The following is a 26572-nucleotide window of genomic DNA, read 5'->3' as shown; positions in this document are numbered from 1 at the left end:
TCATCTTGACGAAGCAGCACATATTGACAGAACACTGGATTTCTTAGTACATCACTGCACTCTATTCCTGATACCCCCTAAAGATAGGCTTGTTTTGAGAACATGGGCATGTGCTTAAAAAGGCCAAGCTAATGCCTGTGGCCAAAATAATAACATATTCATAATCCATGAGAAATCACAAGATTTTTGCCATGGTTCAGCCTGCGGTCTGCAGATTTTTTAAAAGCGCAAACAACCATCTTCTTCAAGGATTCAAGGATATTTCAACAATAAGTGTGAAAGTAAAGAAGTTCATAAGAGTTTTGTCTGTGTCTTTGTGAAAAAAATGTGAAATGCATGCACATCCCACAAACAATGTGCTGGATATAGTAAAACGTGTGAAAAGAAGAATTATCTGCACACTGTACAAGCTCCTTGTGGTCTATACTACAGCTATAACATGCAGTGAACATACAGGCTTTCAGTGAAATTAGTGGAAAAAGACAGAGAGAGAGAGAGAGAACGAAAACAAAGAATTTCATGAGGGTTCTGAAGTCTTTCTGTTATACGAAACTCTGCTGCTGCAACAGATATCTGGGGTGTAGCCTCGACATAAAAGACTTGGTAAAGTCTTTAATCAGCACTTTTAAAAATCTAAAAAAAGTAAAAAAGCCAGTAGGGAGTGAAAGAAAGGGGAGAAAAGCTGACTTAACATTTCACTCCTCAAACAGGTTAGGTTAAAGCCCTCACTTCTATTCTGAGACTGCATATTACACAGTAAAAAATACAGTGTTAATTCGACACTTAAAGATTCCATTTAACACCGTCTAGAGTGAATGAGATCACTGAGTACTCTGCAAGTGTACATTTTTACTGCCTTTCAAAGACAGCAGAAAGAGGGGAAACTGACACCTCCATCATACAGGGCCATCAGTATTATGTCATGCAAGTGAACCCAAAAAAGAAGCCATGCATAATTCATGCTGGCAGCGCTGGGGCTGGTGTATCTTTCATCTTTCATCCTCCTCGCATCAACAGCTTTCTGGATACAACCCGTCAACACAAACCCAGTCAGCCCTCACACTATACACGTACATCAGCCACACACCCCTCATGGCTCCTGGAGAGGAGCTTAGTGACAAAATAAAAGAGTTGATTAATTTTTGTCTGGTTGTTGTGAAAGCATTGATACATTTTTGTCTGGTTGTTGTTACATAACATAATATTAATGAATGCTTTTATCCCCGTTGCCTAATTGTATAAGCTTAGATGGTAGTACTGCTCCCTATTCAATAAGATTGGTAGTCAGTATATAGGACACTGTAAGGTATCCAGGGTAGCTTTGTGGTTCTCAACCTTTTTTTAAAGAAATTTCCTCTAGACCTCCCAATGTCCTCTTGACCTCACCTTAAGCCTGCCAACGCCCCCCTTGACCTCACCTTAAGCCTGCCAACGCCCCCCTTAGTATTAAAAAATAAAATAGACTAAAGACCCCCAATTAGAGACCGATCGATTAATCGGCCCGCAAATTTAATCGGCCGGTTTTTGCTATTTTTCAATTAAACGGCAATTTTAAGTCAGGCACATCTGCGGGCAGCTATCTACTTGGAATGATCAATGCTGGTGACCACCAGCGTAATGTTTCACTCTAAATTCTAGTAACGGACAATCTAAGTGAAATTTTAACAAACAGAGGACGCAATTCATATTTTTTAATTTGATTTTTAGCATGCCAATTAAGGATAATATGATAGGATATCGGCCCAAAAATCGGCCGGTCACATCGACTCTGACCGCTAAATATTGGTATCGGCATCGGCCTAAGAAAACCCATATCGATCGGTCTCTACCCCCAATGCAACTAAGCACCGCCACCCCATCAGTCTCAATGCCCCCAAGGGCTCCCCAACGCCCCCTGGGGGCAGTAGAGCCCTCCTTGAGAGACACTAGGACTTGATGTGACAGTGAAACCACAGCATGCTGTAGATTCCATCAGGCTATCACACCCATGCAAGCAGCTGACCTTCCTTACACCGAAGGCCTGCTGCACACAGACAGATGTGAATGAAGATTAACAGCAGAGAGACACGCAACCAAACCATAAAGGCTTGAACAAGTGGCATACAGTACATAGTTCAGTGAGTCAGTTGATTAGTGTGCTTGCCTGACTACTACCCATTTGCGCAGAGCCCATGTTATAATATTGTCACCAAATTTGTAATGAACAAGTCTTAATCTGTTAATTAAGGCTCTCTGTAATGTCATAACTATAATGTTATGATGTAGTTGAGTCTTTTCAGCCATGAGTGAATAAGCCGGTATGCCGGCCCATCTGTGCAAAAAGGTACGACATTATAGTCGAGAGAGCTGTGGCAGGCTCTGCCTCTGAACTGCACCCTCCATCACTAATATAAATCGTTCCTAGCCTAATGCCTCATTAGGCTACCCATTTCCATAATTAGCCATTAGCCTAACCGATGTGCCATCCTGTCACAAAGCCTCATTCCCACTGTCTTATGAAATCAGCAATAGTTCAATCGGGATAAGGCAGCTTGTCTGCACAATGAGTTTCTCTCTTTTTTCTCTCTCTCTCCTCACTGCATCTTCTGAGTCAACATGCTTCTGATCATATCTGTAGGCGTTGCTCAGGGCTATCTGATGTTCTTAGGTGTGGGCTTCCCAAATGTTTGATGGAGCATGAGATAGCTTACCCAGTTCAAACAAGAAAAAAGAAAAAAGGAAAAGAAACACAAACACAAAGACCCTTGCTACTCCACAGTTGTCACTGCATTGTATTGACAAGGACAACCTGCTTGAGCTGGGCAAACTAGCCTACAGTAAGCTTACTTGTTTAGCTCAAAGGCCTACCAAACCCTAGATAAACATCAGTTGACAATGCTAATGACCAAATGCATAATGACTTACAACACACAATAATGGACACTCCAAACATCATAATGACCTACAATACAATACTGCGCACTCCAAAGAGCATAATGACCTACAACAAGGCTGGACGGCGGACACACCAAAGTTAATGGCGCACTACTTCTGTCCGGACACTGACAGCCCCATGGGAACATCTCCGCCATCACCTCCTCAGGGCACGCAAAAAAATAAGGCCATTACGGAACCCACTGACACTGAGTCCCAGCAGACAGCAGATAGTGGCCTACTACTCGCAGAATCTACACAGCACTCTGTGAAGAAGCCTTTCTAGGTTACATTCGAGTAGGCTATGGAAAGGCTAAGGAATAGAAACCCAAACACAAAGCAATCCTTGCTACCCCATGCTATGCTATGAAGATAAGATTCTTCTTCTGTTCTTACGACAACTGTCACTGAACAGTGTGCTGTGACTGAGGTAGCCTTTCTAGGCTATGGTGGTGCTAAGTTTCTCCACTGCACTTGAAAGACAACTGTAGTGGCGGCAGCATCCTACTCAGAGCCATCTAAGCAGTGCACTGCAAAACAGCCCTTACATTTGAGTAGGTTATGTGGTGATAAGTCTCTCATCTACTGTTCTTGACAGGCAACTGTCATCATGATCATGGCAGCATCATACTTAAAGCCATGTAGACAGCTCTGTGAAGCAGTCTTTCACTCCATTCATTCTTAAATTTGAGAAGGGCAGGCTGTGCTGATGATACGATTCTCATCTGCTGTTCTTATGTCTTATAACTGTTATGATAGGGGCATTTACACAGAGCCTTGGGAAGCAGCCTTAGTTTCTAGGTTACTTTCGTGTAGAGTAGGCTACGCTGATGATAAGATTCTCATTTGCTGTGCTCATAAGACAATGTGTCCCAGCGGCAGCAGACTACTCAGAGCATCTGAACAGCGCCCTGTGAAGCAGCCTTTCTAGGTTACATTCGAGAAGGCTACGCTGAAGATAAGATTCTCATCTGCCGCTCCTGAAAGACAACTGTGGCGGCAGCAGCATTCCGAGCAGCTACTGAAGCCGGGTGTGATTTGCGTGGCGAGTATGCAGTCCATTTCCTCTGCACATTCCAGTGGCACCAACCAGACCAGACCCGCCAAAGCAGTTACAGCTACAGTACAGCTATGCTACTATGCCTGCCTGCCGCCCATGAGCTCAGGACATAGTACGAACCCACACACCACCGTCTCTCGCTCTCTTCTCATCATAAAACAATGAAGCATACTTCACTTTTAAGCTACGAGAGACAAAACCGCATGACCATTTATAGGCCTATTTTCTTTTACAAGCTGGATTTTTGCTGAGGACGTAAGTAGTGGAAGGAGGTAAGAAAAATTGAATTAATAAATCACTGCGAGAGAACGAATATTACCAGAGATGGATGGACCAAGTCCAAACACAACCAGGCCATGAATTAATCAGCTCCAGAGTCTCTGCCTTCCAAAAAGGACAGAGAGTCAGAGCAGGCACATTGACTGATCATAGTCTCAGAAGCAAGTTCAAAGAGATATTGTCTACCAACTAATTTTGGGGAAGTAGCCTCTGCCTATTTTTAGTAAACGAGATTAAATCCCTTTGACATCAGACCATCAGAAGCTTTTTCAGTGTTCCATAGAACTAGAACAGAGTCACAAATTCAGAAAAGCATTGAAAACATCAAAAAAGTTTTGCAATGACCTCTGCTTCCAGTTCAGCAGTAAACAGATCTCTAATTCCAAAAAACTCATAGTAGGCCTACAGCACAGGCACTGCAGTGTAGGTCTAAAACAGGAATGTCAAACTCAGGCCTGGGGGCCAAATCTGGCCTGCGGAGCTTTTTTATATGGCCCGCAAGATCATTTCAAATGTGCATTTAAGTTGTTCCACATACACCATCAATATAAAATGTAAGAAAAGTTGAACATGAAGTTTTGTGAATCACAGGAATATGTGGGCCCAGGCCAATGCAATGGCTCACGTATGCAACACAATGTGCAGGCACATTTGAACGAGTGTGTGAAATTTAACCGATTATAAACCACATGCACACACAATTTTAGTACATTTAGAAATTAACAAATATTGAGTAGTTTGGCCCGCGTCTTTTCGATTTTGGCCCTCAGTCAATTTGAGTTTGACACCCTTGGTCTAAAAGATGGACCAAAAGAGACATCTGAAACTCTACAACCACTACAAGTAATTAGTGCCTGGGCTTGAGAAAGGATGTGTCTCTCAATTCGCCAAAGCTAGGAAGACTTCAGTTCACACCCCTCCTTTACAGTGTTAAGCTTACTGGACATTGGGGGAGAGTACTCTGAGAAACATTTAAGATACTGACAGTACAAATTTTCTGATTTGTGTTCATCTGTACACAAACAGCAGGACAGGAATTGATTATGTGACTGATGGAGATTGAAGAGATTCGAGATTCAAGACTCTTTTATTGGTCCTGAAAGAGATTCGTTTTGGACATTCACAGAGCTGCCACATAACACAAAACACATACCAGTAACTGCAACAACAACAAAAAGTGTGTGAGGGTGTGTTGGGGGTGGGGTGCAGAGTGGGCCTGTTCTGAATGTGATTCGCATCTGCTGTCATCAGAAGTGGAAGGAGTCAGCTCTCCTCAAATACACAACATTACACATGTTGTTTCCTCTCACAACTACCCTATACCTGTCCTGTACCACAGATGACAATCGGAGTCTCCTTTGAAATGCAGACAAAACAAAAAGGCATGACAAGCTTGCAACAACAAACAGGTTTCTCTTCTTTAGTGTATGAGAGACACACGTTCCCAGTTTCACCCCGCAGTTGGACAGATACCCTCCTGTGGTCAACATTTAGTTTTCTGAACCCTCCTTTGACAGTCACATTAACGCAGACCATCACTCTGAGCCATTATGAGTGTCACATGCTGAGAGACCTTTTCACACTGCTTCTCTATGTCCTACTACAGCCTTTCTAGTTCACATGTGGCATGTGGGCCATACTTGCAGGGACAGCTGCCTCAAATTTACAGCAGCCTGACCCTGTACCTAAACTGTGGGCACAGCTGACAACAACAATACTTTTGTCAGCTGTGCCCACAGCACTGTTACTGCACAATTTCAGCTTGAGCATTTCAATTTCATTTTTTGTTCCCCACAAATATTTGTGGACATCATCACACAGAACACTTTTCTGAGGTGAACTATTTGTTAACACTGTGTGCTATGCTGACTATGATGACAAGCTTGCATACAGCCATTCCTCTTTGTGGTGCCCTCCAGCATTGAAACCCTCCTATTCCAAAAAAACCCCAAAAAAACCTCAGTGCAGCACACTTGACACAAATTAACAGAACACACAGCCAACCCCCATGTTCAGTATCACTCCTCCATATAACCTGCCGGTATATTATTATCCTGTGGTTCTCTCTCTCTCTCTCTGTGGCCTTGTGCCTTGTTGTGTGTGTTACAGTATGGTAAATATACATGAACAGCACAGAGGCTGCAGTCTAGTGGGGGTTGTTGAATGTATGGGGCTGTTTTTGGAGAGAGGGATGAGAGATGGCTGCAGCCAACGCTACTGAGGCCGAGCTAATAGATTTGACCCTGCCGCGGAGGAGGAAGGTGAATCGGTTGACTGCCGTCCCTTTCGCATCTCACCTTACACATCACCACACACAAACACGCACGGATGCACACACAAACAGCTTAGACAATTACATATACAGCAAATTTACAAGCAAACATACTGTACACACAGTGTGATGTATTGCTTCTTTGTACCCGACACAGCGAGCACAATTTTTGCAGTCTATTATTAAGTGGTACATCAATTATTTTGTCCTATAACATGTATTCTGTTTCACCTTTCATACTCAGTCTTTCTTTCCCCCCGAAATCATTCCCTATCAATTACATCAATATACATGTAAACAGAATAAAATTAAAGCAGGCAGCTGAATGTAAACAATAAACACAACTTACCGATGCTACCACATTCCTCCAAGACAGAGACGGAAGGACCTGGTGAGTGACTGATCAGTCGTAGAATTCTTCAACAACACGTTCACACACAATAAAAAAAAACAACTAAAAAAACACAGCAACAAAACAAAACCCACGTGCTTCCCTTTGTAGCACCCACAGAGAAAGACTTCCCTCCTTTTCGTGCCCGGCTAGTCACAGCAGCCAGCGTATGTGGCAGGTGGACCTCTCTGTCCTCTAAGAAACGTCCCCTCTCTCCTCCCACACACAGACTCAGGCTGAACACATCCAGGCTCAGCCAATCAGACGCCTTCTCATCCTCCCCATCAGCGAATCAGAAGCCTTCTCATCCTCCCCATCATACACACAAGGCCCCGCCTCCTCCGGTCCAGAGCACACACTATTTATAGGCTCTCCATGGCCCTTCATCTGTGTGAGAGTGAGACTCTCTCTCTCTCTCTCTCTCTCTCTCTCTCTCTCTCTCTCTCTCTCTCTCTCTCTCTCTCAGTGTGTGTTCCTTCTCACACACTCATCCCGTTCCTGTAATGACTTCAGAAGAGGGCAGATGCACAATGTGACTAGGAAATTGATTTAGGTTTTCTCTACAAGGACTCTTTTAGAGACAAGAAGGTGGGGAGTAATTGTCTGTGTGTCTGTGTACAAAAACGCACCGTTTAAAGTGAGATGTGTGCTGCTTACAAAGCATCCTTCAACAGTCTTGAAAGCAAGGCAAGCTATGGAATCTCACCTGAGGTAACAGAGTTACCATTGTAAGAAAAGTTACCAAGGTTTCCACTCCATATCAGACATGAAACTCCAAGACGTTTCCTGAGCATAAAACAGAATTTCCATGACCTCTCACAAAACTAAATGCCCAAAATATTGATAAAAAGACATTTAGCTCTGTGGTCATCAACTTGTAATAGCCAGTCTTTCAAATTGCCATTTTCAGTCGACTCTTCTGCTTTTGCCAGGAGTGGTTGCCTGAAGTTTCTTTTTAGACTAAACAAAAGCAAAATACTTTTAACCTTCCATGATATTCCTTGACTGTATGCAAAACGCAAGATTCATGACTTTCCTTGCCTGGTTACCACCAGACCTAATCACAAGTGAGATCAAAACGATTGTGTAGAACTAAAGGCAGTATGGGTGTACCCAGGCTATGACTTTCCATGACTGTGAAAACCTCCAAAATGTCCATACTTCAGGAAGTACATGACCAATCGGAACCCTAGGTTACAGAGACCCATTCATTCTGTACTTACAACTATAATACGTCTACTACTACTTATTAAACATTGTTGAACAGCTACTGGAGTTTTGCCTTGGAAGAGAGGCATTAGGAGAAGTTACACTCTGTAATCTAATACTGGGGCTATTAGGAGTATAGTCTTTAATGCTGTAATAGTGCTATTTAGAAAACATCTTTGAACATGGGAATTATGTCACCACTGTGGACTCCCACCTGAACTAGTGTTAACCTTGAGGCATTAGGAGGAAAAGTTACAGAGAGCCATTCACTCTGTAATGCAATAATGACTTTGTTACTGACCTGGTAAAGCTGTCTCTGTGTGGTGCATGCTAGTTTACACTTCCGAAAGTGAACACTGGTCACACACACTCATGCCAAAAAGACCATTAACTGGTTAGCTGACCATTTCATGTCACTCCAATTGAATGGAAACACCAAAAAAGTAAATAAATTAATGGAAAATATTCCAGTCATCCACTTTTTGGAGCACCCAACAAACATTGAAGGAAGCAGGTGGCAAGCCGACAATGGCTAACCCAAGTGGAAGTCACTACCGAGCGCTGCCAACATCACTTAACTTACAGCATCCTTTACCCAAAATTAGAAAAACCCTCAAACATGAACCACAATCATAACATTCCAAATGCTTTGAAAACACACATCTCTAGCAGAGTTGTGCGGTGGTCTGGGCCTGGTGTTTTAGCCTACATATTAATTGGAGTGTTACGAAATTACACAGGGGAAAAAAATGATGCAGTGGTTCAGAGGATCTCAGTCTAGGTTACGGTAACGTTCCTCTGAACGTTCTCCCAATTTGTCTATTGGCTGAGTCTGACACATGGCCTTGCATGCTGGCTCACCAAACTTCAATCTGGGACTGGGACAGGGTGTTCTTGTACATAAAAAAGAGAAGAGGGAAAAAACACTGCAGTGCCAAAGAAGTTTTCTTTTTTGTTATTTTCCATTTCTTGGACTGTCTGTCATGAGTAAGGCAAGGGTGTAATTACCTACAAATAGCTTCCACATAACCAAGCAGGGAGGGGAAAACAGTTTTTTTTTCCTTCTCTGCTTTCAAAATATAGTTTGATGTTCACAAAAAAGCAATCATCAATATGGCTTGTTTTTGATGCACAAGTTTGTCTTTAACAACTTATTTTTTATGAGGCACCTGCCGGTCATAACTCCTAACTAAGCTGCCTTGTGTAAGCAACCTACTACTGTACATTGACTGCATTCCTTGCCGGATGCTTAAGTGTTGAGCTCTATTTTATTCCAGGGATAATCTGTTTAGTAACGTGGGTATTTTGGGCATTATTGTGCATGCCATACCTTGTGTGTAAATATTTGAATTAATTTGATTTAGATTTTTTTTAAACCCTCACCTCAATGTGACCCCATCAGGATACCTTGCTACTGATACTCGTGTACCTGGACACAGGAAACAAATAATACCACACACACGGTCAGCCAATTAACCCCAATTCATATATTGCAATCGTTGCCATTGGACTGGGATATAGTGCCAAGAAGTTTGGCAAAAAGTCAGCCATACAGTTGAAAGAAAGTGTGTTAGTGCTTCCTCAAGTATGCGCGAGAAAATTATGCCCATAAACAACCATTGCGGTGCGTGATAAGAAGACTACTGCACTAGATGACTACTGGAGAATGAAATGATAACACAACGCACGGTATTATCACAGAGCCAACATGGTATTTCGCTAAAGACAGTTGTTCCCGTTTGACTGATCAGCCGGCTTCCGCGCGTCATTTGCTGCAGTACTGTACACTGCCCCTGTGTGTAATAGACCACGTAGGATACTGTTTCTATAATTTATCACAGCGTAACCAAAATGCATTTGTGTAGAATCCAGACGACAGCCACCACAATAATACTACACTATACGCGATTACTAAGCTAATTTCATAGCAACGTCTTCAGTTCACATAGATTAGCTCATTATGTTGACGTCCGTAAAACTGCAATGAAACTAACGCTACTGCTGTACAATTCATACCGTGGCTATGAGGCGAAATAGCTATTTGTCTGAGTACTATTAGATCGTATTAGAGTTCAATCGTACGATGTAAGGTGCATGATCCGAAACAGAAATGCTAAATGAAGAAAACATCTCCTCACCTGTCGGTTGTTGGTGTTGATGCTGCGCTGCTTTGGAAAAATGTTGAAGCGCGGGCTTTTTGTCCACCAGGTGGGGCACGAGCACTTGGCGCAGTGAACGTGCTGACTTGTTCAGTTGACTAGATTTTACATTTGACTAGTACTACATCAACTTAATCCTCTACTACTGCATGAATTTTCCAATTTGGGAGGAACATTTTTCACCTTAGTTTTGGGGTGCTTTTGGGTTCCTGATCATAAATCAACAAAAAAAACTCCCCCCCCCCCCCCAACACACACACACACACACACACACATAGGCCTATTGGTTTGCGAATTAAAGGTCCAAGCACGGCAAGGTTCTTTTTTTGAAGTGTTTAGGCTTGTAAGTAGGCTACTGGAACAAGGATAGCCTAATACACAATATTATCCATGTTTTGATTGTTATTGATCAATTAACTGAACAAATGACAAATAACCAATAAAGTAATTGCTGATTTGAAAACAAGGCAGATGTTTAAAAACACACACCTTTGTCTACTAGAACTCCATCTCATATGCACTTTCCAAAAGAGAAGCATCAGGTAGCACCTTTTCTTTACCCACACATACAGTACTCTCATACAAACTTTACACAGGCAACACATGAAGCTAGGCCTATGCCGTCGCCTTCGACTGCTTAAGGTATGTCCCCGAAACGTGACACTTCCGGTCCCCCATCATTACAACTCCCGTCCACCTATTTATAAACTTATATATTAAATACAAAAAATATAAAAGAAATGTATTTAATATCTATACATAGATCAGTGGCGTGCATAGGCTTAAAACCAAACGAATATTGTGAAAATGAAGCAAAAAAAATAAAAATGGGACAAATGGTAACACTATTTTAATGGTTCACCATTACAGTGGATCTACCACACTATGTGTTATAACCAGTGTAACAATATTTAATACCATGTAGTGCAACACCAATTTTGTAGGCTACTTACATCATGTATTTGAGTATTACATGGTATTACATATTGTTACACTGGTTATTACACTGTACCTAATGTGGTAGATCCACTGTAATAGTGAACCATTAAAATAAAGTTACTGGGCAAATCAATCCACCCAGTCAGAAGTCATGGGCCAAATGAAAATTCCGCCATCTTGAAAGTGGTGGCCTCCAAAATCTAATCAGTTCAGGAATCTACTCTAGCTATGACCTCCCTATGAGCTATTCTAATGGGGGCAGCTTTCGTTTACCTTTCAAAAATCTTAACATAGGCCTACTCCAAATATTTTCCCAAAAGGTATCGCTGTTTGCTAGTTGTCTGCTGGTGTTGCATAACCTTTTGGATGTTTTTGGGATTAAATCAAGATAAATGAAGTTTTTTTAAAATGTAAACAAACACCTGCCCCCATTACAATGACAAGGATCTCGGAAAAGGCTGAAGAAAATGAAAATAAAATCTCAGGTACTGACAAGTCCATGGTAGTGTGAGCATTACAACTGCATGATGAAATTGGCTGAAGTTACCATTTAAGCCTATGCACGTCACTGATCTATGTATAGATATTAAATATATTTCTTTCATATTTTGTATTTAATATATAAGCTTATAAATAGGTGGACGGGAGTGGTAGGAATGATGGGGGACTGGAAGCGTCACGTTTCGGGATATACCTTTAGCAGTCGGAGGCAATAGCATAGGCCTAGTTTTGGTTTAGTAAATTTAAACATGTTAAAAGTAGGTTAAATATAGGCCTAATTTTTACCAATTGGTGGCATGTGTTGCATGCGGCGTGACTTCCAGAAAGGACTCTCCCACCCTCCCACAAAAGCCCACACCTATTCCAAATCATTTGATTGGACAGACATGTGTCACAGTTTTTTTTCTTAAGTTTTTTTTTTTTTAAAGAGCCAGTCTGGGTGTTAAAATGTTGCCTGAAAGCCGCGCTATGCAGTAGAGGGTTAAAATAATGGTCACCATAAAGTAACGATTGTTTCAGTTCCAAAATGTCTTACTAGGCTTAGGCACTCAGCTGGCAAGCAGACTAACAAACTCATGTTGGCATGACAGGCTTAGAGCATACTCTGGTGGTGATCATGGTCACTTCATCCCACTTCATTCAGAAGGTTGCCCTTAGCTCAGGACGGATGGGTCTCCCTCGCGCAACTCCCATCCCATCATACTTCTTCGATCCAGGATGTCCCACAAGTTATGCTTCCCATCAATGGGGTCCCTTGTGACAGTGTTGCCTGTATCCTGGGGTCCGTCCCTCTCTTATGGCTCATCATGGCTGGGCCCAGCAGGACAAAATCATCTGAAAGGGCTTCCTACCCCATATACAATGCAATGGGTAAAAAACCCATTGCTTCTTGGTTGTGCATTTTTAAAAGATGGTAAGGTAAAAACTGACATTTGGATGTTAACATTTTATTTTACCTTGGCCCTGCCGTGTCCACCCGGCAGGGCACTTGCCTGCCTTGCGGCTGACCCTGGTGCAATTCCCGGCCAAAGTCCCTCCCCGTCTCTCTCCCAATTCGCTTCCTGTCCACCTCTTACACTGTCCTGTCAAATAAAGATGTAAAAAGGTGTTTAGTTTTTCCAGCAGGGCAGAAGATTTCGACCTGTACTCGCTAGCATTCCGCTATAGCACTATAGTGTTTATGGGTTTGGCCTCATAAATTGAGCTTCCCAGTGGGCCTATAATGGATACTCAAATGAGGTCTTATTTTTCGAGATGCACCGGATCCTGATTTTTAGGATCCTGCCGGATACCGGATCCACTGCTTAAGATCCTGCCGGATCCGGATCTGGAGACCGGATCCTACGAAAGGGTTGAAACACATAGCCTACTCGCACACGTGGGCCCTTTTTATCACGTTGGCTCAAACTATTTTGACTGAAAAGCCTCGGCTACCGGATCCTGGATCTTGGAACCGGATCCGGATCCTGTGAAAAACTCTATTACCCTGCCGGATCCGGAACCGGATCTTGGATCCTGTACATCTCTACTTATTTTTCTAGTTTCAAATTGAATATAAATTTTTCAGGGCAAAACAAATATACAATGAGAAAAAAAAATTGATTGTAGAAAACTCCATTGACACCCATTCATTTTTCACTTGTCTGTGGGTTAGGCTTAGCTAGTTGTAGCTAGTAGCTAGTTCCGTCCAGAGAGAGTAGAGAGAGAGAGATTCCATTGGCCCATTGTTTCCGGGTTCTATTATTGGGGGGGAAATCCTAGGCAGACCTAAGGACTGTTCTATTCAATGCTAGGAGCATTATGACACGCCCCTTTAGGCAGACCGGAACCTGGTCACGTTAGGTGCCCATAGAAACCTATTATGTTGGCATATCTCTATAAACTTAAAGAATCGTCACAACTTAAAGGAACAGTCCACCCTTTTTTAAATTTTCACATATTTGCAGTATTTCCAAGCATTATTTCTGAATGTGTATATCATTTTTTCTCAGTTTTTTCAGTACTTAGATTTGTTGGATCAGAATTATTAGCATAGCTTAGCATAATCACTGGAAGTGAATGGAGGCATTAGCATCAAGCCACAAATGATCACAGGACAGGATTAAATAGCTGTTTTGCATTCTGGTGAATTTTAGATTAATTTTAAAGTACTTAATAAGTACATTTGATGATGTTTTGTTTGCCCCCATAGACTTGCATTGCTACGCTTAATTTGGCTATACTGTTAAACTAGGCAATGGAAACATATAGACGAAAATTATATGCACATTCATGAGTAATGCTGGGAAATACTGCAAATATGTGAAAAGGGTGGACTGTTCCTTTAAAACAGCAATCCTGCTTGCCTGCTTGCATCCTGTCTCCTTTCTGTTTTTCAAGGCAGAGTAGGGTATTTCTCAAAACCTAGTGCGCACACTTCCAAGTGTGCTCAGCCTAATTAGTCACACCCAGTTATTGGATACTCCATAGAGTTCACCAAAGTGTATCCAATCACTGGGCGTGACTAATTAGGCTGAGCACACTTGGAAGTGTGCGGACTAGGTTTTGAGAAATACCCGTTATCTAGGCCAGTGGTTCTTAACCTGGGGTGCCAGAGATTTCAGGGGGGCATGGAATTTTGTATGTGTTGAGGTTGTGACCAAAATTCTGCTTCCAAACATAATAATTAGGCCAAATAATTTAAACATGTTTTCGTCCCCATGTAAATTCATTTAAGTATTCATTAATGTCTAAAGTAAGACTCATTGTAATTAATCTCTTAAATTAATTTGGTGCGTATACACGTGTAGACATTTGGGATGGGGGTGCGCGGCTTGTCTTGGGAACAGCTAAGGGGGTGTGTTCAGAAAAAAGGTTAACAACCACTGTGTGGGTGTGGCCACAATTAATTAAGCAATCAGCTACCCCATCTGCAAGCAATCTCCGCACTTGTGCACTTCGGGCACTGTTTTTCAGTGCCTAGGGCGCTCCCGCTGAAAATTTCAGTTGAGCCAGTGCACTGAAAGTGCCAGGATGATCCCCTAACAATGGCGGAAAAATGCAGTGCTTGAATGATGGACACTGCATGCACTAAACGGCGGCCATGTTGACAATGACACAGAGGAAATGTGGCATTCAGTTCAGTAGAAGAGTTTGGTCAACAGTTTCCTAATTCTGTAAGTAATGTTGATGGGGCACCAATCTTTTCATGCCAACCAAAGTATTGTATGTGTGATTGTTGTCCTTTGGGGTGAAGGACATGGAAATAAAAGCACCAGACGCTGTGCATTGTAAACAGTAGCCAACTCAAATTTTGGCGAGCTAATGCCATGCTCAGCCGTCACTTCCAGCGAGGGCACAGTGCATAGTGCTCAAATTTTTCCACAACACTATGCACTGAAGACCTCAGTGCACTGTGTGCACTGTGCACTGACTGTCAGTGCACTGACAAAAGTGTGTCATTTGAGACATAGCCACTGTGTACACTGAGGTAACATATAATAAGCAAGCAAGTAAAAACTAAAACAATCAAATAATCAAAGAATACTAATACATAATGTCAAAAGAAAACACTTCTAAAATAAATTTCAAACAGCATTCGAAAATGTGTACAAGCAAGCAGGTACATGCACGTTTTAAACCATATTCACAGGCCCCAATTCTGGGGTGCATTTCTCGAAACCAAAGTTGCTTACTACATTAGCTACTTTGTTGTTTTCAATGCATTTTCCCATTGGCATCTACCGAAGTTTCTCACAGGCTAATAACGTCTCTTTTGAGAAATGCACCCCTGTCCTCCCTCTGTCATTGGCCCAGGACAACTGCCCCCTTTGTTTCCACCACCCTGGTGTTGGGCCCACGTCAATGGTTGGACCCTGTCTTGCACTTATGGATAGGTTGTTTGGAGTGGATTGAGGGACACCAAAACAGCTACCTTCATTCTGCAGCACTGTACCACTGGTATTCACCTACTGTAGTTGATATTCCACAAACAATCCAATTGAACTTACTGAAATAGCTCTACAGAGCTGTGACATGCCATATACTTACATAACATTTCCCAGTTAGAGGCTAAAAATACTTAGGTGTTGTTTACACTCATGTGGCTAAAGATCACCAAAAAAATATTTGATCATGTTTATATGAGAGAAATTCGAGCAGTGACTACAATAAATCTGTTTATCATAAGCTATCCAGGGCATCAAGAGTTTTGTGTAAAACATCATTACGTACTAGCATGTCGATTCCATATAGGACGTCTGTCTACTTCAAGTATACAGTAAACAGCATTTTTTTCTGTTAACGTCGCAAGTGATTTCAAAGCAGTACATTTTCTGTGTAGATCTGTGACAATTAGGGATTTGGAGAATGCCACCAAACATCTCCTATTAGAGTAAGATTACCCAAACTCCGCCCACCCAATGCAAAGGAGTGTGCTCAATGCAATTTCCCAAAGTCAAGTGTTCTAGCCTTGGTACAGCGTGAAACGCCTAGTGATTGGATACTTTGCTTGGTTCAAAGAGTATCCAATCACTGGGAGTTTCATGCACTAACAAGGCTACAACTCTTGAAATTGGGAAATAGTTCAGGCAGAGATCTTATAGACAGAGATACGTCATTCTAGTTATTTTCCGGTATCAACTTTATGTCGGGTGAACGGCGACGCCCCTTTAGGAGACCTTCGGAGTCCTGAGGTTGAGAATAAATGTCCCCTTAGCGCTGTAGATGGCGGTAGCGCACTTCTTGTGCAAACTCCTCAAAAATAGAAATAGAGCCCCCTTAGGAGATCCAACTTGAGCACACTCTTTTGCATTGGGTGGGCGGGTTTTGAATCCTCTTTGGTTCAGGTCTGCTTTTTGCTTTTCAACTAACTTTGATATGAAAATGTATGTTGATGTTATTGGTGTGTGATGTTCATCACATAATACCAGAAATCATTTGTTTTTCTTTGACTTTTATTTGTTTTACAAAAAAAGTTCACATCAACACTTACCATTATTGTTAATACAGTATACTCAATTCCTTCCCAACGGAAGAAAAAAATACAACAGCTTTTTTATTTATTTTCAATCTTATATTAAAAATATCAAATCATACTCATCTAACAGTGCTTAATTGTAAGATATGTCACAGGCTTGAAGCTGAAAGATTGGCTTTGCATTGCCTTCGATAACAAGGTCGCAGATGGGGTTTTTTTCTTATTAAAAAAGGAGAAACAAACGGCTGTGGAAAAGAACCTGTATGTTACCTGCCAAAAATCTGACTGACAAGCTGAACATGCAACGAGGGCAATTACACAGACCATCTCACAGCGTACACTTGAGTCCAGCCGGACCGCCTGGACCAGGCTTGCAACCGTTTCAATGAAGGAACAAAAAAAAAGTTTTTACATCAACAATGACTTTTTAACTCTTTTGTCTTTTCACAATATTGCATACCATGAATTCTTCAATAAAAAATAATGATTCACCAATAAATCGTCAAATGGAATAAAAAAAAGAAGAAGAAGAAATGAATCAATCATTACTAGCTCAAAAAACGTCAAAACGATGGACATCCTGGAGAAGGTCTCTAGTTTGTACGGGACTGTACAGGCACACATAGTATATTCATAATAATAAATAGGACAAGTCTGGCCTGGACTTGTACCTCCCCTTTTGAACAGGCATGGGAAGTAAGAGAGACTAGGGGGACGCTAAACTGTCACTGCCTTCAAGAAGCTCAAGTTTTGACTTAGGCCTCGAAACAAAAAAACAAAAACAAAAAAACGAAACAAAAAGATGACAGTCATGACACATAAAATTGTTGTGTTCTTGCATCACACCCACGCACACACGCATGATCACCACACACACTTTAGGAGTCACGCACCCTCTGCCCTCTAAATCACATGCGAAAAGCCAAAGAGAAGTAAAGCAAACTGATAATCTACTAAACATAATATTTATAAAGTATTGTATGTAATGTCTGTCTGCTCACGTGTGTATGCATGTGTGTTTGTGTGTGTCCGTGTTCATGTGTAGGTCTGTCCATGTGTATATGTGTGAGTGAGTGAGTGTGGAATGCCTGGAAAGATGGAGTGTATAAGAGAAACAGGCTCACTTTGGGCCTGTGGACGGAGAGGAAATGAGAGGAGAGGAGAGGAGAGGAGAGGAGAGGAGAGGAGAGGAGAGTGCAGCAGGAAGAGAGTCCCACATTAGGGTGAGAGCTGACCTCTCACACGCTGGTGTTAGGCGTGGCACACATGGAGCAGCTGTGGAGAACCCACAGCTTGTTGCACTGATGGCTTCTTATGTGTCTCAGACACTCACACACACATTGCATGCGCGTATATAGTACATATACACGTATACAGTACCAGAGGCCTATTGGTACAGTGGCACAGGTGTGCGCACACACGCAAGCATGCACACACAGAAAAATACACACACAGATGCGCACCAGTGCGCACACATATCGAGACGTGAGTGAAGAGGACAAAGTACTGTATGTGTTTTGTGTGCAGATTGTGGATTAAGAAAAGGGCAAAGTGATGGGTGGATGTGTGTGTGAGAGAGAGGTGAGTGTGTTTGGCAGGTGTTATTTCCTCTCCCAGCCAAGAGCTTGGCTGGTCTGAATCATGATTTCACCAGCAGCCTTTTTTTTCAGGTGGCGTGGAGAAAACGTTAAACGTGAAGATAATGGTGAAGGGTGACGGGTGGGTAAGTGTACAGTACAGTACAGTTCTAGTACAGTACGTGTGCTGCACTCAAACATCACAGTACTCTGAGAACAAGCCTGGGAAGATGATGGAGGGGGGCGCTGTTGGAGGCTCCTCTCCAGTTTTTCTTCCCCAGTTTCAGCCTCAATGATGAGACAGATTGGGCCCCCTAGCCCCGCACGGGCCCCTAACAATCAAAAAGAAGTGTAAAAAAAATGGAATGGATGCGTAAGAGCGCAGGGGCCTCCCCCTTCTTCCTCCTCTTTTGTCCTCCCTCTTGTTTGGTGCCGTTCAGCCTCTTCTGCTTCTAAGGCCCATGATGGAGAGAGAGGCGGACAGTGGAGTTTGGTGTCTGGGTGGGTGATTAGGGATGGAGGGATCGAGAGAGAGAGAGAGGGAGGGAGAAAGAGGGAGAGATGGAGGAGGGGGTGGTTGAGGGGCCCTCTGCCTGGTAGAGTCTCTGTCTCTTGCGGGCCACTTCAGACGTCAGTGGAGAAGTAGAGGGTGTTCCTCTTGAGCTCGCTGAAGGAGATGGGCTGATGCTGAAGGTAGTACAGCAGCACTTGGACCTGGGAAACACAAGGGAAACAAACAAGTGCAATCAATCCGAGATGTCAACCTGGTAACCCTGTTGAGGATGAAAACTGCACACACCCCAGGATATGGTGCAGGACAAAGGCTGACTGAAGGTTTGGTGCACTTAAAATCCCTTTTTATTTGACTCTCTTTATTCCATGGCAGGATACCTGCCAATGCTAGACGCACATGATGTGTGTTTGGCGCCACTCTTGGGTAACCCAGAAAACTGCGGGTGGACACATAAACAGACAGATGGGGTGCAGGTAAAATCAAACGGTACAGTCAGTCAGGTGACATCATATACACACACAAACTCAAACAAACACACACGCGAAACTCACACCAACTAATGGTATACGTTTTCGCTTGTCCTCAGAGATACATACAATACACCGAGCTGCATACAGAGTTATACACAGAGTTATAATGTGGATATGAGTTGCAAGCAATGCTACATTACTTTAAGTCAGTATTCATACTGAATGTCATACACTGCTGCCATCTGTCTGGTGTTTGTGGATGTCCAAACAGTGTAAATGGCTTTTGAGGATTCCGTTCCAGAAAAGTTTTGTGCTGTTTTACCTCAGCTACATCAAAGAGGACAAATGGATTCCGGCCTCATTTTCAACATCAAACAAACTTTAAACGGCAAGCCATGGCAAGATCTTAACAGTTGAGATTAACAACTTCCTCTCTCGGTACATCTGACACGCAGCACATTTGACAATCAGTTGGGTGATAGACACACACAGTAACCCACAGGGAAGCTGTTGATGCTTCCAGTATGAATAAAAATGTCCTGCCAGATTCACCTAATTTATCTGAAAATTCATTTTAGAAAGAATTCCCCAATATTATATGATTCTCCAATACAGCATCTATTCCCAATGCAACATACATTCTACAAAGGCTTGATATTGGCTTACTCAAAGTGTAGAGTATACCTGTATGTCTATGTCTGCATGGGAAAGTAAGAAACGCAATTTCAATTCTTTGTATGACCAGCGGATGTAAAGAAATTGGCAATAAAACCGACTTGACTTGAAAGTGAATCAACAAGTTGGCAAGAACTTTAAAAGTTACAGGACATGTATGTACCTGTATATGTACATGGCTTTGCACTTGGCCAAAAGCCCTCCAAGATTTATTTAATAGTTGAAAGTGACAGTGCGCATAAACAGAGAAAGATCAACCTTTTCCAGCCAGTATTACGAGTATGTGTGAACGCCTGTATGTATGCGTTAGTGTGTTCTGCTGCTCTCAGTCTGACACACACAAAAAACAAATACACACATATACGTGTACATATACATCCATGTATTTGTTTGTTTGTGTGTGTCAGACTGAGAGCAGCAGGAGAGCCTGGGGGAGGATGGGGTTAGGGAAAGTTTGTGTTTCACAGGAGAGGAGGGGAGAGAGTTTCCCAAAAGTCTAAATGCAGCTGTGGGAGTATTTGGAGCCGGGTCACCGTCTGCCCCCCTCTGCCTGTGGGACTCAATGACCGCTAAACATAAACACACAAACACACACACGGACACACACACGGACACACACACGGACACACACACGGACACACACACACACACACACACACCGCCATCTTGCAGTTTGGCTGCTGGGTATCTGGGAATTTTCTTTTCCATTTTACTCCATGATGAGTAGGAAATACTCTTTCCCATTCTCCGTTTACACACCACAACAGACACAGACAGACAGACAGACAGACAGACAGACAGACAGACAGACAGAAACTCTGTCTTTCTGGTGTCCTCACCTGTGCCATGACGTCATGTGACCAGATGTCAGAGGCGAGGGTGACGTGTGCCTTGCTGGTCTCGTTCTCAGATGGCCGCAGGAGGGTGGGGCCAAAGACTGTGGCCAGGTTGTGCAGAGACATCTTGTTGATTGGCTCCTTCTCTGCCACTCTGTAAAAAAACAGCCAAAGAAACCTCAGGTCAGACTCATGTACAAAGAAACTTTATCCAGGAATACAGTCTGCAACAACAGGGCTCCTATCGATTTCCTCTGTAGACCAACTACGTTTTCTCTATAAAAGTTTCGCAGAAAAATCGTATTTTCGTATCCCGCCATGGCCTTTTCATCGCCGCCCCCGCCGTGGGCTTCCATATCTCCACTAACGTGAACGCTCCATACTTACTCCATACTCCAAGTTTCCATTGCCGTTGTGTTGTGTTTTAGTCTCTGTATGTCTTTGAATGTCTGTTCATGTTTTTGTTTTATGTTATATGTTCTGTAAAGCGTCTTTGGGTATTTAGAAAAGCGCTATACAAAATTGATGTATTATTATTATTATTATTATTATTATTATTATAAAAAAGATTATATATTTTAAAAATCACCATATTTAAAAAAAAAACCCTTAAAATTGTACATCTAAATCTACATCAATTATACATCTAAATCTACAGTACATCATAGTACGACAGCATCTGCAATCCAGTGCAATTCCCACTGTGTTGCATGTTCACTCTGCCATTCCCCACTCTGCCCAGTAGGTGTCACTAGACATCTTCATTTGCCAGCACAGCCGCACTCTAGTTGAATTTGTTCATGATGTGTGACTGCTATGAGGGCTAACATCCCTCCCGTGCGTAGGAGGATGGCAGCAGACAGGAAGCAGCTATCGCATCATACTGTGGTGGCCAGCTATTCCAGTAGAAGTTTACACTATGATTACTATCCCGCACTCACACCACAGAAAACTAACAGTCTGGGCTGGGGAAACACTTCCTCAGTCACTTTCGTTTCGTCTGTCTATTTTAGATTATTTCTGGTTGTTCTTGTGGACATTTATACCACGTTCCACATTATTATGCAAATGACATTTTTCGCTGTTTCCCCAAATAATCAATGCAAATGACAGTCGTCATAATTTTCAAGTCATCCGCCATTAGAGTACAATTAAAACGTTTTTGAATGAATCTTCCAATGATAACGGTATTTTTTAAGTAATAAAAAACTTAAAATGCTCTGTTCCACATTATTACGCAAAGTAGTTTTGTAGTGTTGTAATCCAAATTTCTTTCTTTGTTTCCCATTTACATCAACACAGTTGGATTTTTGTACCTTCTAAATTACATTTCAATGTTCAATACTTGATGATAACCTCTTTGTCTTAGTAACTGGAATGCTGCCTTTAACATTGAAGTCAATGGCAGGGCATTGCATGGGAGTTATGGAAGCCCAGATATCCTTGATGCTTTGCTCTCAACTGTTTTTGTTTGTTTGGTCTGGTGACCCACACTTCACTCTTCAATATACCCATAGATTTCCATGCCACGTTTAGGTGCTTTGGTGGTATCGACATTTTAACTCACCAGACATAAAACCCCATTGAAAATGAATGGGATGTTATGTCTGGTGAGTTAGAATGTCATCATCTCCAAAGCACCTAAACGTGGCATGGAAATCTACGGGTATATTGAAGAGTGAAGTGTGGGTCACCCGACCAAACAAACAAAAACAGCTGAGATCAAAGCAGCAAGGATATCTGGGCTTCCATAACTACCATGCAATTCCATCACTTCAATATTAAATGCAGCATTCCAGTTACAGCTTATAGCAAAGTTTTGAACATTGAAATGTATTGAAGGTACCAAATGCCAACTGTTTTGATGTAAATGGGAAAAAAAGAAAGAAATTTGGATTACAACACTACAAAACTGTTTTGCGTAATTAATTGGAACAGAGCATTTTGGGCATTTCAAGTTTTTTATTATTTTAAAAAATACCGATGTCATTGGAAGGTTCATTCAAAAACGTTTAAAATTGTACTCTAATGGCTGATGACTTGAAAAATATGACGACTGTCATTTCTATTGATTATTTGGGAAAACGGCAAAAAATGTCATTTGCGTAATAATGTGGAACGTGGTGTATACCATTAGCAGAAACAGGACACACGTTTTGAGAATGCATAAAATAATCTAATCTTCCCACTATGCTCATGTGGGATGTGTGTCCTGCACAGTTGTTGCAAAATGAAGGACGAGGAAAAGTACATTTTAGTCTCCATAAGTGTACACTAAGAGTAACATCTATGCATCTACTCAATGCTGTCTTTTGCAGAAAAAACACAGAACTACAAAGATGAAAGTACTTCCATATCCCAGACACAAAATAGTTATACTTATTATATGAACCCCTTCAAAGATGGTTTGCTTGTTTGTTTTCAAGTATTGCAAGTTAAGCGAATGTGGCAACTTCAAGGCCAATTCCAAAACACCTCTTCAAAGAGGTTCAGCCAGTACAGTAAACATATCGCCATGTGGCTGGCTGTGCTCAGAGAGCAGACAGTATCCCTCCTGCGGCCAGTGTTAGTCTACAGGCCCCAACACGTGAGGCTCGTGCTGGCCGTGTTATCCTAACCTGCGGGGCTGTGGGCAGATGATTGCAACTGCATCTCCTTCCACCCTCCTCTGTGGTTCCAGCAGTGTGTGAGAGGCTAAACTGCATGGACATGGGGCATGGAGGTCTGGAGCATGGAGCATGGTGTGTGTGTGTGTGTGTGTGTGTGTGTGTGTGTGTGTGTGTGTGTGTGTGTGTGTGTGTGTGTGTGTGTGTGTGTGTGTGTGTGTGTGTGTGTGTGTGTGTGTGTGTGTGTGTGTCTGTGTGTGTGTGTGTACGTGTGTGTGTGTGTGTGTGTGTGTCTGTGTGTGTACAAGAGAGTGTGCATACAAGAGCGTGTGTGTATGTGTGCACGTGAGAGTGTGTGTAGCAGTCACCTTTTAAGGTGCTCCAGCAGGGTAAGGAAGGTGATTAGGTTGGGGTCTGGCAGCGAGCGTAGGAGGTGCATCATGCAGTTCTCCTTGGCAGCAGGATCAGACAACGCTGTGGAGTACAGAGGACAGGAGAGGAGAGCAGAGGTGAAGGGAGAGGTGAGGAGAGCGGAGCAGAGAGGAGCAGAGAGGAGAGAAGAGGAGAGGAGAGGAGAGGAGAGGAGAGGAGAGGAGAGGAGGGGAGAGCGGAGCGGAGCGGAGAGGACAGGAGAGGAGAGCAGAGGTGAAGGGAGAGGTGAGGAGAGCGGAGCGGAGCGGAAAGGAGAGGAGAGGAAATAAGGAATAATTGCAGAATATAGTAACAGAAGAGAAGAGAAGAGAAGAGAAGAGAAGAGAAGAGAAGAGAAGAGAAGAGAAGAGAAGAGCAGAGCAGAGAAGAGAAGAGAAGAGAAGAGAAGAGAATGAGTTTATAGGTCACATAAAACCATTGATGCAAGGTTTATTATTCCATCCTCTGGATTCTTACTTAAAGACCCATTAAGCAATTCTTTTGCAATGGACCTGCCTTGACAGATTCCTGCTAGGCTAGCAAAACAACCCTATCCCCTCATGCTTTGAGTGTTTTCCATACCGCAGTGCCATTTGCAGCCGATACAAACATGATCATGCACGTGAGGTCAAACTGCTCTAAGGCTCGAAAGGCGATTCTGCAAATTTCGATGCTTAAGACATGGAGGGACATCTACTCAGATTTTGCATGTGTGTTTTTTAAGACCACAGAGAAAGGATTTGCCGACTAATGAGGCATTTAGGCATCTGGAAAACTTGTTAAGGTGATTAATTAAATTGAAAAAAGCTACTTAAAAGTACTTGACGTAATATACGGAAAACGGCATACAACGGCATATTACAGCAGAGTAAAGAATCCACACCAATTTGTTCATAGGCCTAGCACTAAACTCCAACTGCATGCATTGGTAAACCTGTCTTAAGCAATAACAGATTTTTCAGGTAGTACACAGTGGGATCACTTAATCCCTCAGCCTAATGCTGACCCCCAATCCCCATCCTGACCTATGACCTCTTGTAAGCACCCACTTCCTCCACCAATAAAATGGCACACAGATGTGTGAGCATCCTTAGGCACCTTTGCACCCTGTGCTGATGAGAGGTTTATTACCTCCGCCAGGAGGTTATGTGATCGCCCGAATTTGTGTGTGTGTTCGTCACCCTGCTTTGTGTGTGTGTTCGTCACGCTGCTATTACATGGCCTGCCGCCCGAATTTGTTTGTGTTCGTCACGCTGCTATTACATGGCCTGCCACAGGGCGCGCAGGGCGCGCAAGGACCACTGAGGACGGCTCTGTGAGGAGAAGCCCTGAGCTGGCGTACCTTCACGCAGCCACACCGGGGCAGAGCATTGAAGTGAAATTCTTACCGCAGTCAAAATCGCTATCAAAAAGCAGCCTTAGCTACAGCCTCGCAGATCGTTTAAGTTCACAATGCTGTCACAAAACATTCATATGAAATGAAGCTCACAGAAAGGCGCGCACGAGTTGCGTTAGTCCGCGGTGATTTGCTGCTTCCATAATCCCCGCGCACTGAAGCCATCAGCACTACAAAACATTCCATAGACTAGTTCCTAGACTTCATAACGAATGAACGCTGGAGATGCGGTAAACAGTGATTTTCAATACGAAATAGCGAGCAGGCCCGCATCGCCGCATCTGCCCGCAGCGCTAAGACCAACTCCCAACTCGCAAGCTCATGAACGGATTCCCAGGTAGGAGGAACTTCTCCAACAAGTGTAGGCCTAGTGTCGGGGTAGGCAATGATTCCGCTAGCTGCGACCAGTCGAGTCGGCATGTCTCTCGCTAAGCAATTGCGTTTGTAGCACAACGTTGGTGTGACGATATTGAAACAGCTAGAAATGATACAAGTGGATTTACCTCTCAAAAGTTTGTTTAGCCTTGCGAAATAGCCCAAAACAATAACTGACACTCCACAACCATCCATGCACTGCCACTGGATAAGGGGATTCTTGGACATTTCTGATTCAAAAATTAAGTGAACGGCTCAAATTAGCCCTACAGTATGTTGTCTTGTTATTACAAAAAAAAATATAGGACTATATATAGGCCTATTACTGCGCTCTGGGTTGGGGACCGCTGCACTGCTGTAGAATATGTAGGCCTACTATGGGTGTTGGCCAATGAAAATTGTGCTTTTAATTTTTTATTTTGTTTTAGATGGTAGCCTAATGAAAGGCATGCTGCCAATCATCAACAATGTGACTAATATGTAGCAATGAGCATTGGCAAATCACAGAAGGCCAATATAAAACAATCAAAGGTGAACTAAACAGTCCACAACTAGAGGACATGGAAATGATAAAAGAGACAGAGAACTGTAATTTGGTTACAACTTGACGGTTCAATTACCTGAACACAAATACTATGTAGCATATAGGCCTAAATGCATGAAACCACATCATGACTCTATAGGCCTACCTATGTCCAAAACGAACTGTACTTCCTTGGCGGAGGTCTGCGTTCTCTGAATGCATTTCTAGTAGGAGTTGTGCAAGTGTTTGAGTGTGTGTGTTCGTGTGTGTGTGTGTGTGCGTATGCGTGTGCGTGTGCGTGTGCGTGTGCGTGTGCGTGTCCATACCTATGCCCTCCATGAAGGCAGGATAGAGGCGGTCGGTGAGCAGAGGCTCTGGGAGCTCCCGGAAGTACAGCTTCAGGGTGCCCGCGATAGCGTTAATGTCCATGTCACTCAGCATCACCAGGATGTCTTTGGTATCTGTGTATAGATGAGAGAGGCCACGGCCAAGTGTTAAAAATCAACAAA

At 42.8% G+C, this 26572-nt stretch overlaps 2 protein-coding genes across 7 annotated transcripts in view; both read right to left on the bottom strand.

The window, feature by feature from the left end:
- The window catches only part of specc1 (sperm antigen with calponin homology and coiled-coil domains 1), a 117219-nt gene extending 106932 nt beyond the window's left edge, over positions 1-10287 (bottom strand). Inside the window, exon 1 of one of the 2 annotated variants that reach the window (XM_063204067.1) lies at positions 10263-10287. The gene's annotated coding sequence lies outside the window, so the exon portion shown is untranslated. Of the gene's footprint in view, positions 1-6873; positions 7143-10262 lie in introns of those variants that run through there. The other variant, XM_063204066.1, reaches the window with a different exon arrangement.
- Positions 10288-16641: 6354 nt separating this feature from the next.
- The window catches only part of abr (ABR activator of RhoGEF and GTPase), a 258788-nt gene continuing 248857 nt past the window's right edge, over positions 16642-26572 (bottom strand). For 3 of the 5 annotated variants that reach the window (XM_063204118.1, XM_063204120.1, XM_063204119.1), the window contains exons 20-23: positions 26390-26524; positions 23727-23832; positions 20756-20906; positions 16643-18971 (exon numbers count right to left, since the gene is read on the bottom strand). In XM_063204118.1, coding sequence (XP_063060188.1) covers positions 18882-18971; positions 20756-20906; positions 23727-23832; positions 26390-26524 — 482 coding nt within the window. In that variant the 3' untranslated portion in view covers positions 16643-18881. Of the gene's footprint in view, positions 18972-20755; positions 20907-23726; positions 23833-26389; positions 26525-26572 lie in introns of all 5 variants that reach the window. The other 2 variants (XM_063204117.1, XM_063204121.1) reach the window with 1 other exon arrangement.

Source organism: Engraulis encrasicolus, chromosome 7, assembly GCF_034702125.1.
Source record: "Engraulis encrasicolus isolate BLACKSEA-1 chromosome 7, IST_EnEncr_1.0, whole genome shotgun sequence".
Lineage (NCBI taxonomy): Eukaryota > Metazoa > Chordata > Actinopteri > Clupeiformes > Engraulidae > Engraulis > Engraulis encrasicolus.
Note: the sequence above shows the minus strand (reverse complement) of the source record. Positions and strands in the feature narration are given on the sequence as shown.